This window comes from Chenopodium album, chromosome 3 (assembly GCF_948465745.1).
Source record: "Chenopodium album chromosome 3, dcCheAlbu1.1, whole genome shotgun sequence".
Lineage (NCBI taxonomy): Eukaryota > Viridiplantae > Streptophyta > Magnoliopsida > Caryophyllales > Amaranthaceae > Chenopodium > Chenopodium album.
Window position 1 is genome coordinate 51,949,510 of NC_137836.1, and position 13,147 is coordinate 51,962,656.

The 13,147-nt window shown below is 34.8% G+C and overlaps 1 protein-coding gene and 1 pseudogene across 1 annotated transcript; one reads left to right on the forward strand and one right to left on the reverse strand.

Moving 5' to 3' along the window:
- Window positions 1-1,010: 1,010 nt before the first annotated feature.
- LOC145623979 (uncharacterized) lies at window positions 1,011-8,474 on the forward strand. The gene is made up of 4 exons (XM_081676895.1): window positions 1,011-1,214; window positions 4,754-4,926; window positions 6,587-6,785; window positions 8,146-8,474. Exons 1-4 carry the CDS (start codon window positions 1,142-1,144, stop codon window positions 8,364-8,366), a joined length of 666 nt encoding a protein of 221 aa, XP_081533021.1. The 5' UTR covers window positions 1,011-1,141; the 3' UTR covers window positions 8,367-8,474.
- A 26-nt stretch (window positions 8,475-8,500) lies between these two features.
- LOC145623978 (ABC transporter G family member 20 pseudogene) lies at window positions 8,501-11,052 on the reverse strand (annotated as a pseudogene).
- Between the last annotated feature and the right edge of the window lie 2,095 nt (window positions 11,053-13,147).

A 13,147-nucleotide genomic window follows, 5' to 3' on the forward strand; every position in this document is an offset into this window, starting at 1 on the left:
ATTAACTTGAAACAAACTGAACCTAACCTGAACAGATTGACCCAAGCTTGTTTTAACTTGTCAAAACCTAAACTTAACCCAACTTGTTACTAACCTGATCCGAATTCAACCTGACCTGTACCTAGCCCGACCTGAATTCAACTCGACTTTTATTGGCCCGACCCAAATTCAAGCCGACCTGTTCATGACCTATCTCAAACTCAACCTGACCAGTTATCAACCTAACCCAATTTCAAATCACCTCATAAAAATAAAAGACCACCTTATTGATATATAGTTATATAGTTACGCACTCCCTTCTAATTAATTTCTGCTAAGGAGAATATGATGTTCGTCGTGCAAATAAATAAATAATATAAGATAATATTATATGAATTTAATGACAATTTGTGTCAATTGTATTCTTGAGCCAACGATTTACTATGAGAAATTCAATAATCAATACTAACTACTCCTTACACAAATTATAGCTGTTTGCTCATTTCTAAGTGTTTAGAATATGTCTATCTAAACCGATCATGATTACCCGACATGTTTAAACCTGAGAAATTGATGACCCGAGCAGAATATGACCCAACCTAAGACCAACTGAAGTCCCGAGTCAACCCAGTTTTCGAGACCCAACCCGACCTGAATACAACTCGCAAATTATTGACTTGAACCAAACCCAAGCCTAACCCGAGAATGCCTTTAACCCGTTACAACTTGATGAAACCCAAATTTAACCTAACCTATTGTAAATGCGACCCTTATAGAACCCAACCTATTATTGACCCGACTTAAATCGGACCCAAACTTTATAGGATGCATGACCCAATGTAACCCGACTGACATTGACCCAACCTGAACCCGACCCACAAAGATAATCATATTAACCCAAACTAACCTGATGAGAGTTGATCTGACATACATTGACCAGACTCAAACCTGACCCAAATATCCAAATTGACAGCTCTACCAGGTGTATAGAATATAGATGGCGTTTACAATAGCGTATTAGCGGTCTACTGCTATTTCTTATAAGCTTCATCTTTCTCCTTCTCAACTTTATGACGTCTCCATCTTTTTTCGTAGTTTCTGTCCTTTCATCATTCCATTTCGTTTGTCGACTCAAATCGATCTCTTTTGTTATTCGAATTTGATGCTATGTTCGATGAATTCTGGATTTTCACTAAAACTTTTCGTAGTCTCGATCTTTCTTAGCTCTTTCCCTGGTAAGTTATCATTCATCTTGAAATTCTAATTTGATTTTGAATTTCGTCTTTGTTATCGGTCTAGTTTAATTTTGGTTGAAGAACTGAATTTATCCAGGGATTGCACTTTTTATTTTATTGGGATTGGATTTGTGATTGTATAAACCCTAAGATTGAATTAACAAAGATTTTGTGTTAATCTAGTGTGATTCTAAGATATTTTGCTCGAATTTGGGATATTTGAATTTCTTGAATTGTTTTCTTTGATGATTTTAACCTAAACTTCAATTAGTTTTTTGGGTAGCTGAATTTCTGGTGCTTCGAAGACATTTACTTCTAATAGCTTGTTGCTTGAACATATATAATTCAACATGTCCATGAAAATCAAGATTGAAAGGTTAAGATGAGTAATCAATGGGATGTGCATAGATGCATTATGAATAGAGTATTTAGTCAAGAAATGATTGGGTTTTGTTTTTATTCGTCGTAATCGTCGATCTTTTTGTTGACTCTTGAAAGTGTTGGCGGAGGAAAAAAATTGCTGCCATTAGATGAAAGGGTGACCATATATGATTAAATAATATGTAGTTCAGTTTTGAATGAGGAATATAAGGCTTGTAAGTTATGCATAGACTGAGTTTTGGGATGGACATCTGACCTATATGCGTATTTTGAGGCCATAGAGAGGTTGCAGGAATAGGATATATGAGCTATTATTGGATTCTTTCTGTAAATCGCTTTATAAACTTGGTGTTAGAGCAGGTCATTATTTACTAGTTTGAGTATCATATGGTATGTTTAGCTTTATGATATAAATTACGAGTTTGGATACAATATGATATGTTTAATGTAATCATATAGAGTTTTGTACAATTTGATAGTTTACTTTTATGATGTAGATTAAGTAAAGAGGAAAAGTTTTGTTTTGCAAGATAGGTATTGTACTGTACTAGAAGCCTGAACAAGGGGTGTTGATAAAGCTCATATGCTTTCTAAAAATGAGCATCACAGATATTTATGTTATTTAAAATGAAGATACACTTTTATTACAAAATCAGAGTGAGTAGAAGAGTATCCTTTATTGCCAAATCTTTGTTCATAGAATTCTTGTAAATTTCTACAAGTATTTTTTTTGTAAGATGTCATTGGGGGTCATTTCAATGGGTATTTTCAATTTATCAACTTTTCACAATCATTACTAATAGATCATCATAGATGTACATTGTGTTTTGCATTGACAAATTCAAAAGTTTAAATGGTGCAACTATTTTGAAGTGGAGAAAGTACATAGTAAATTGTTAATTTTTGTTGCTCATACTTTGTGTTAATTCTCCTTTGCACCAGGATCAATTTTTCTAAGCAGTAAGTAAATAACCAAGTTAATTTTATAGTATGTCTTGCATGATTGAGTACTTCATAATCCCGTATATTGATACAACTATTTGAATTAGTGCAACTCTCTACATTTTTTTTGGTTTAAGATGACTCTTGAACTTGTTATTACATAGAATCTGTTTACCTTCATTGGCATCTAATGGTCTTTCCACCAGGATTGTGACCAGTTTGAACTCTGTTACTTCCTCAATGGTTCGATTGTAAAGAAAATAATCAACTATCTGTGTGCAACAGTAGCTGACAAAGGGTGATCTCTGTATATCAATTTTAAGAAGATAAACCCGGTAAAGTGTCAGTGCATCATGTTTGACAAGAACATAATTTCAATATAGCCACAGCAAAAGGATCTGCCAAGTTTAGTTGTTGGTCATTTAAGATATATCTTCATCTTGTAAGATATACACATATTTCCCTCAGCTGTTTAACCGCTCTCTCAGCAGTTAAACCACTACCAGATATCTCAAAATGAGATCATGTTTCTTCCCAATCTTTGGCATGTATTCTATCTTTTCAAATCATCAAACTATCTTATTACATTTTTAACTTTACATCTTAATCCTTTCCTCTTCACCTCTCCTTAACTAGGAAGTGTAACAAACCAAAAATTTTACAAGGCTGTTGGCCAATCATTATTATTTTCTTTTTTTTTTTTTATCAATGTCTCCGTCTTTTCCGTATTTCCTTGACTAATTTCAGCCCAAATTGAATTGGTCTCTTTTTCCATATTAGTAACACTTCTTTTCTCAGTAGTCTGATATAGATCTATACCATGAATGATGTAGGATTTTTCTAGGTATAACCTTATTATCTTTCTCGATTTCTTTCCCATCAGTACTTGGTAATTTCTAAATATTAAACACCTTCAGTATGTTTGTTCTCGTTATCAGCGATTCATCATCACTTTATCCTCTCACAAGTTTAATACAGTGCTGTATGATGTAACAAAGTTTGTACATTTAACTTAAGTCTGAAAGACAAGCTATAATTATTCATATGAAATTTAGTGAGATATGTTAATAATCACACAGCTATTTTTAAGGCTTATTTTTTTTAATCACCACAGCTACTTTACAACAAATAATTATAGATTTGTGACTTCTGCACACAAATTAACCCCCCCCCCCCCCCCCCCCCCCTAATAAAATGTAGGTATTCAAAATATTTCTCGCACAAACCAGTTTTTTTTATAGGCTTACCAAATGTTCTTCATTAAAGAAATATAGCTCATTTTGGTGAATAAGGAATAGGAATCAAGAGAGACAAAGTAAACAAAAGGCAACTAGGAGGAAAAAATTTTAGAAAAGAAAACATGATTGAAATTTTTTGTCGCATAATCTCGATAAGTCCTAGTGTTACTTGCTTATTACAATTTTTCTTAAACATTCAAGGCTTAGCGCCATTAAGAATCTTTATTTCCCAAACTCTCTCCTTAAGTAATAAGCTTAACCCAATACTTTTATGTAAATATCAAAAGTAATTTAGGGGTCGTTTGGTTGGATCTTTTGCCATCTATTTTTTTGTTTGGTGGAGCTTTATTAAGTATGGAATTTCATAGCCAAAGGGTTATAACTCTACCCCATACCTATGGAATCTCATACCCACCTCTCCCCTAAGATTCACAACTCATTCTATTAATGAAATATATAATTCATTCCAACATTAAAACCAAACAATCTCATACTAGTATGGGTTTTAGAATCCATACCTCTCTAGTATGAGATTCCATACCAATCCATTCCAATTTAATGAACCAAATACCCCCTCGTGTCTACCAAATGTGTGGAAATGTTCAAGAAGACATACAGTAACTCTCATGGTGTGTCACCATATGTAAGTTAAAAGACAACAGACTTGTGACCTTTTCTGTCTTTTTGTTTTTTCACAGTTTAGAGCCAAGTTTTAATTTAATAGGCTTCCAATCATCATTTATACTAGTTTCTCAGCTCACACTTTTATTGTTAAACTCTATATGTGGCACACTGTTTTTTTTTTATTTTTAATATTTATTTTTTTTATTTTAATATTTTTTTATTTTTTATTTTATTTTTATTTTTTTTTATGTGATTTTGATATGAGCTGCTTTGAAATATATTTAAAGGTCTTCTGCAATGCCATAATTTGTCCTGCCTTATTTCTGAATTGAATGCTGTAATGTCCTTTTCCAGCACATTTATCAGCTGCAGCAGTCACTCTCCAATCAATTCAAATATACAGAACTCATGACTGGTTAAAGACACCGACAATATATTTTCATTGCAATGGAGAGAATAAGATTGTTCTTCCTGATGTAAAGAAGGCAAATACTATATATACTTTCAAAGGAGAAGAATCATGGCAGGTTATATTCTTGTCATAGTCTCTCTTACGTTTTTCATACATGTTCATTGATTCATATATTTTATCAACTAACCAATCTTGTACTGTTCACTCAATCAAGCTGATATGTGACATTGCCTTATGGTTATCTCTTCTTTTCTTCTTCCATGTAATGCTTTTTCTGACATGTAATTTGGACCATATCATTTGATATAATGGATCCGTAATGTTGTAACCACTGCTGTCAAATTTCAAACCAAAACCGTTTAACTACTAGAAACCAACCGACCTAAATGAGAATTGAATCGATTAAAAACCGATTTTTTAAAACCGAAAACCAACACGAACCGTATTTAAGTAAACCCGAAACCGACTGATCCGAATAATGTCAAACCGTATAAGAACCAAAACCCTTAACAAAACAAACCAGTTCTAAACCGAATTGAAATCAAACCGAACCAATAAAGAATCGGGTTCTAACCCGTAACCGTTTCCAACCCGAAACCATTTGAACCGAGGTAAGAGTTGTTTACACTAAAACTGTAACCCGTTTGCACCGAACCGTTTATAAATTGAACCACTTACAACCGAACTGTCTATAAATCAAATTGTAATTTCGATGTCACAACAACTCATCAAATCATGATTATCACATATCAATTAGATGATTAAATAAGAAGTAGCTAATAACCTGATAGTAAAACAATAATAATTCATTAATACACTAAACATTATAATCTACTTCGTAGTAAACTAGTAAGAGCAGTAGGACTAAACTTGAAAATAACATGATATGTATTTATAAAATCGATGAGAATTTGTATATAATATAATGCCTAAATATGAAGTGATGAAGTCTCGGCTTGATATGAAACTTGTTAACCAGCAAAAGGTTAGCAAGTACTATCAAATTTCAAACAAAAATCGTTTGACTGCCCGAATCCAAGCGACCCGATAAAAAACCGACTTTTTGAAATAAAAAACCGTTCCGAACCATAATTTAGTAAACGCGAAATGGATTAATGTTAAACTGTATAAAATAGTCTGAACTTTAAAATAAGACAACCGTTCATGCTATTTCATAATAAGAAAAGTGCAGACAATTTTAAGAGCTATTTCTTGAGACAGTAATCACAGTATGTATAATCCAAATCCAAACCCAAAAATAATAATTATTTTATCTCATCATTAAACTTGATCACTTAATGTAGTACTGCAATTGTCTTTGATGCTGACTTTTTCTTTGTTATAGGCTTATAACCTCTTAATGCCCAAAAGCTTCTTTTACATGCTGTAGGGAATAATGACATTGAATAATTTTGTTAGTCCATTATAACATGTAATGATTATTTTTTTATTTCCCTGTGGTTCTCCTAAATTGTACAGTTCTCAAAGTTTTGATTCCTGTACTTTTTGTCTGCTATAGAAAGAAAATCAGAAAGATTAAGTTATACTTAAAATATCATTTTGGAATTTTTATAAAAGTTATAGAAAAGGAGTTTTGAATCACATGAACCTGTACATTTTTGTCCTGATATAATCCCGAAGAATTCCTTTCTTGTTCATATAATGTGGCTATCTTGTCCTTGTTTAATGTCTGTTTTGCACTCTTGACTATCAATCATAAGACTGGCTTGAGCTGTTTTGTTATGTTCTGAATAATTGTTATTTTTGTTTTGTAGCCCTTGACAGAATTTTCAAGTAAGAAGTGCAAGAGATGTGGGTTCTTTGAAAAGGACTTAATTTTTCCTGATGATAAATTTGATGAATGGGAGTTTTGTCCTTCGGACTTTACAGCTGATGATGGAAGATATACTCTTGTTAAAGAAGGAGAATTAAATGTGACTTTCAGTTGTTCCACATGTGTAGATATGGGTACAGGTAATTTTTTTTTCTAAGTACTGTCTTAAGATAATTCAATGTAGTGCCTGTAAGTAGACTATAATATAAACTAGGAAATTTCATGACCTCATTACAGAATATTAATATTGTAGTATATCATAATACAATGGTAGCCTTGCCGACAATGGACTAGGGCTGGCAATCGGATCGGATCGGGTCGGGTTCGTGTTTGGGTCAGCTGATTTCGAGTCAGCTACCCCCTGACCTGAACCTGATCCATTTAATGTTTCGGGTTGAAAACCTCAACCTGAACCTGATTTTTTCGGGTTCGGGTCAACCCGAAAATGACCTGATTTGACCCAAAACTTTTTTAGGTCTTAAAAAAGGTTGATTTATTTGGGTAGGGTCAACCTAGCCAATCTGATTTTATTCATTCAAAAGGTTTTTTTGCAGTTCATTCAATTGCATTTTAAATTCTGAAGCAAAACAGCGATTCAAACCCAAACAAAATTGTCTAACAAAACTACTTAATAGATTACAAACCAAGTAGTCTACTTAACAAATTACAAATTGAATTTCAAAAACTATAGTGATTTAAATAAAATCTTCAAATCTCTTTGTTATGCCCACCCTCCATAGTGGAATGAATCTTCTCCTCTCTGAAAGAAAGATGGATTTGAGTGGCCGCAACTTGCTGCCATTAAAAATAACACAAACAATAATTAAGAACATAATTTCAGTATGTAAAACCGTATAAATACAACAACTATTAATATTAATTAGCATGATAAATTCGTAATTACATAAACTAGCATAAATTCGCATAGATCCATAAATCAATTCGTATAATTACATAAACCAACATAAATTCGCATAAATCAATTCATACAATTACATAAATTCGGGTCGTGTTTTCGGGTCGGGTCAGTTTTTGCCAGCCCTACAATGGACGCATATCCAACTTGGAACATTTTAAATAAGTCTTCAAGAGAAGAATCATTTTAAAAATGTAAAAGAAATTGTTGTTACCTGTGAATTGTAAATCTGATGAATCACTCAGTGAATTGACGTAATAGGTAGTCTAGTTCATGGTTGAATATTCCTATAACATTTTATGGTGTACATTTACTGTATCATTATGCGCAAGTTACTGAAAAGTTTAGTTTGCAGTGTAATTTCCTCAATTTCTATTAAATTTCACATAATAATTTGGATTAATTTTACGCTTCTTGATTTCTTCAGGTAAAATGCATTTATTTTGGCCATCTTTAAAATTTGATTATGAGAATGATTTCATCTTATTATGCAATGAATGGAAGTTTTTTTTTGGGTGTTAGAAGATTCAAATGATTCATTGTGTTCCTTGTCTAAGTTTGTTTGTCATCTCTTCTGTTTGTAGATAATGCTGCCTCTGGTTCAGATACTAAAGGAAACGGACTAAGTGTTGGTATAGTTATACTTATCAGTGCTGCTGTTACTATCATTGTCATAGTGGCCTTCATCGGAGGTTATAAGTATTGGCAGAAGAAGAAGAGGCAAAATGAGCAAGCACGTTTCCTGAAACTTTTTGAGTATCATGATGATATCGAAGATGAATTAGGTCTTAGGGATGTTATATGATAGATACCATAGTATACCTGTGTACCGCACCTGAATTACCTGTATAGATCAAAACTTTATTGTTGTGATTTCAACCTCAGACATATATTGTGTGTTTGATGTTTGGCAGTTTTAGCTATACTCCTCCTTTTCAAACAACCATTACCCATACTGAGGTTTAAAACCAGATTCTGTAGACTGCTTAGACACCTTCCCATTTGTCGCAAAATTTGTTTGGGTTTTTGAAGTTCTCAGGCCATCAATATAATTGTGGGAGAACTGTACATATGCGGCTCAGGCCATGAGGTCCAGGACCCTCGGAGAGTTGAAGTGGTCTGATTCCAAATATAATTTATTTTGTTCTTTAAGAACGAATAATTTGGGAATTTAGGATCAAAAGAATGGGACGAAGATATATGAAAGGAAAAAGGTAATATTACAAAGTTACAATTAGATTTTTACTGTTGACCGACCCGAAGTATCAATCTGGGAAAAGTAAATTAAATTGAAAATACTTGATGCCACTCCCTAATCATCTCCTTTTATCCTTGCTCCCAAACATCAGGGCGACATAAAAGAGAAATCTAAAAAAGAAACCCCAAGCAATAGTGATGCACAGGCAACTCAGTCTACTCAAATCTGTAATCCCCTGTTGCCGGAGTATGTCTTCACCTGTAGTAACACAGCTAGTGCTTGTAAGGTTCCTCCCCAACACATTACCCATACTCGTCAACAACCTTGTTTTGAGAATATCTGGAACAGCCTGAAGAGGGGTGTTATCAAACATCTGAATCCCTCTGACGAAGCACTTAGTAGGGTCACTGAACTCGTTCTGAAGGACACCTTCGTATGGGTATTTAACTAGCGAGATGTAATGAAACCATAGCCAGTAAGAAGGGATACGGTCACGTGATATGAAGAAGCCGCTGAAAAGGAGGAAGTAGGCAAGTATAGCCACAACGACAGTGAAGCCAAGCATTACATGGGTCACCACCCCAGAGAGGAAGGTAACAAAGGAATGACCTGCCCAGAAAGATGCCAAAATGAAGGCAAAGTAGTACAGGAAGCCCTGGAGACCACCTGCAAGGCCTACTGGCCAGAAGGTAATGGCTGCAAAAGTAAGAGAAAGCACAATTAGGGATGGAATTGAAATGAGAGCGTGGCTGAGGACATAGGAAGACCGACGATATGCATTGTAGGCTGTCTCTCGCATGAAAATGTATCTCTCCTGCAGGAAAACTGGGATTGCCTCAGCGCAGGTGTAGAATGTTGTTGACATGGCGAAAGCAAAGAAGCCAAGTCTTTCTTGAGCACCCTTTGGGGATTGGTCAAGATGCAAGAAAATGGTGGCCAAGATTGAACCTGTCACCACAATTGCACCTAAACGGATTCCAAATAACTCAGGCATTCTCCTTGAGTTTAACATTGACCTTCTCCCGATAACATATACTTCAAGCCAGAAAGGATTTGCGTACTTTGGAACTGAGGTTGGGTTGGAGTCATCATTAGCTGCGCCTGAAACCAGTTTTCCTTTCGATATGCTAGCACTAATTGCACCATTAAGAGACATCTTAGGCTGTCGATGAGAAAGGCGGTTATTATTCCTCCTCTGCTGCTGCCAGGATTTGTTGAAGTCAACCATTGCTTGGGTCCCATCAGATGATTCCTCGAGTTCTTGTATGTGGTCCAAGGCGAATTCAGTCCTATTTTCGCCCTCTGGGATAGGGCTCCCAAACTCTGAGTAGAACAAAGGTAGCTCTGACGAGGTACCAGTGAAAACGGTTTGTCCACGGGAGAGAAAGATGAGCCTATCCAAAAGGTTGAGAATACGAGAACTTGGCTGATGAATTGTCATAACAACTATGCTTCCACTCTGAGCGATCCTTTGGAGAACTTTTACCACCATAAAGGCACTGGTAGAGTCAAGCCCTGAGGTTGGCTCGTCCAGGAACAATATGATGGGATCATGGATGATATCGATACCTATCGAAACCCTCCTCCTTTCCCCTCCAGAAACTCCTCGGTGGCCTTCATCTCCAATGACAGTATTAGCAGCACCCCTTAGGCCTAGTTGGTCTATAAGCATTTCCACTCTAGCCTTCTTTTTCGACTTTGAAAGAGATCTAGGAAGTCTAAATTCAGCTGAAAACATCAGGGTCTCTTCTACTGTCAACATTGGAAAGAGAAGGTCATCTTGCATAACATATGCCGAGATCACTTTCAATAGCTTGGACTCTAACACCTCATCATTCAACCGAACCGACCCCTTTATACTCTCCTTTGATATCCTATTAGCTAACGCATCAATCAACGTTGATTTACCTGACCCACTTGCCCCTAACACCGCCATGATCTCCCCGTCTCTTGCCTCTCCAGAAATGTCATTCAACAGCACCTTATAGTCTAACCCGTTTAACTTTTTGCTAACCTTCACACTATACGTAAGATTGTGAAATGAAAGCATAAAAGGGTATGGAATCGTAGGCTTAAAAGCTGCATCAGCAAGCTCTACAACATGATGCGGAGGCTTATCTTCGCCACCAGAATCATCTTTGTAAACCCACTTAAGGAGCTCACCAAGGGTCGGCGATATGCTAGGCTTAATACTCTGAGAATACTCTTTGTGATTGTTAATGGAATCCTTCAGATTCACGTATGGAATCCTAGGGACCTCGCTTTCGTCATTGCCATTTCTTATAGGAGACATGACAAAAACTTCCTTAGCTTATCCTACTGTGTTTGTGTGTGTTTTGGGTGCTCAGTTCATCGAAAAGTGTAGAAATCGAAGGCTATATAGACTCGGTCTTTCGAAAGCGAAGTGGATTGTGGGTTATAAAATGTTTTATGCCTGAAAGAAAGGACTACATAATACGGAAGTTTTTATATATTAGGGGTGTTATTAATTTCAGGATTGTGTGTTGAAAGTATGGGTTGTTGTTTTTTAGTTGTTTGGTGGAGCAAATTAAGAACTAACTTATGATGTATTATATCTCATCTAAACTTGAATTAGTAGGTAGAAGGCGTTGCAGCTGATTTGAGTAGAGTTATATTTTAAAAATAAGAAAGCAAGTATACATGGAATAGATTTATCTTCTGGTGAAGTTCACGGGTAATGAATGTTATCAATTGCATGAATACTTCATTCGTTAAACAAAAATTTTCTTATTTTATGCATACAACTAGCCAGTATTGCTGCTGTTTTCAAGTTGTTCATGTGATCGTACAAGCATTTTTTTTTTTACACAAATAATAATTTTTGTTTTACTATGTTATTTAGCAGTTGTTTTGGATCATAAGAACCAAGGATAGTTACTTGGAGTACTCACTGTGTTCGTCATTGTGCATAGTTATTTGTCCGTTTAAATGACAAAGCGCTTGCTATATGCTATACATTTAAAAAGTGTTTCGAAATAAGTTCATGTGCCTCCTTCATGAGTAATCATTCCATTTCATTGTACTTCCTACAAAATGAAGTAGTCTGTATAAGCTGAAGTTTGAATTCTTAATCTCAAGGTTTAAGGTTAGAGGCTTAAATAAGGGCCTGTTCTCATAGACTGAACGCATCTAAACTGAACTGAACTTAACTAAACTAAACTGAACTGAAATGAATATTTTATAAGAGAAGAAAATTAGGAGCAGAACTCAACTCAACTGAGCTGAGCTGAACTGAACTGAAAATAAACATATGAGAACATGCCCTAACTATGTCATATTATATGTCTTTCACTGCAAACAATATTTACACATTGCAGTATAATAAACAAAAATTAATAATTGTAAGAGTAAAGACCTGTTCTCATACGTTTATTTTCAGTTCAGTTCAGTTCAGCTCTGCTCAGTTCAGTTCAGCTCCGCTCCTAATTTTCTTCTCTAATAAAATATTCGTTTCATTTCAGTTCAGCTCAGTTCAGTTCAGTCTAGTTCAGTTCAGTTCAGTTTAGCTGAGTTCAATCTATGAGAACAGGCCCTATGTCATGAATTTCATATACCACTCCCTCCGTTTTTAAATACTAGCTCCAAAGTTCATTTCCGACTGTTTTTAAATACTTATTCTATTTCCATATTTAAAAAACTTTTAAAATATTTAATTTAATTCTCTCACCTATTGGACCTAACATAAATCATATTTTATTAATTTTATGTTTCTCTCCTCCAACTTTCACAACTACTTTTGCTTTTTATAATTTTTTATTATTCAACCTACCCTACTACCTCCATGTTTTATTATTTTTTTCAATTTCTCCCAAAACTCTCGCATTGAGAAATGAAGTAAAAATATTAAAAAACGGAGGGACTATTATTGTTGGAAAATTTGCCAATTACTACTGCAAGTTAATACTACTTTGTAAATTACTACCGCAAATTAAAAAAGTTGTGAATTACTACCGCAAAAAATTTTAAGATGTTGCGAGTACTACCAAACCCCCATTAAACCCAACTATGACGTCATTATATCACTTTAACCCATGGTTAAAGCCTTAACCATGACGTCATTATATCCTTAATCCATTTTTTTTTGGGGGGGGTGGTTAAAGCCTTTAACCATGGTCAAACACGGGTTAAAGGGATATAATGACGTCGTAGTTGGGTTTAATGGGGGTTTGGTAGTAATCGCAACATCTTAAAATTTTTTGCAGTAGTAATTTACAACTTTTTTAATTTGCGGTAGTAATTTATAAATTGGTATTAACTTGCGGTAGTAATTGGCAAATTATCCATTATTGTTAAATACTTGTAAAAATTTAGGGTGTCGCCCATGCCTACAAACTTGTTAACTGTTAATGGTGGATATCAATGTTTTA

Bases quoted from the DNA above. Each gene is read 5' to 3' on its own strand.
- LOC145623979 (XM_081676895.1), top strand. From the start codon at position 1,142: ATGCTATGTTCGATGAATTCTGGATTTTCACTAAAACTTTTCGTAGTC. The intron at 1,215-4,753 runs GTAAGTTATCAT...GTCCTTTTCCAG, and splicing joins CTTTCTTAGCTCTTTCCCTG to CACATTTATCAGCTGCAGCA. The intron at 6,786-8,145 runs GTAATTTTTTTT...TTCTGTTTGTAG, and splicing joins ATGTGTAGATATGGGTACAG to ATAATGCTGCCTCTGGTTCA.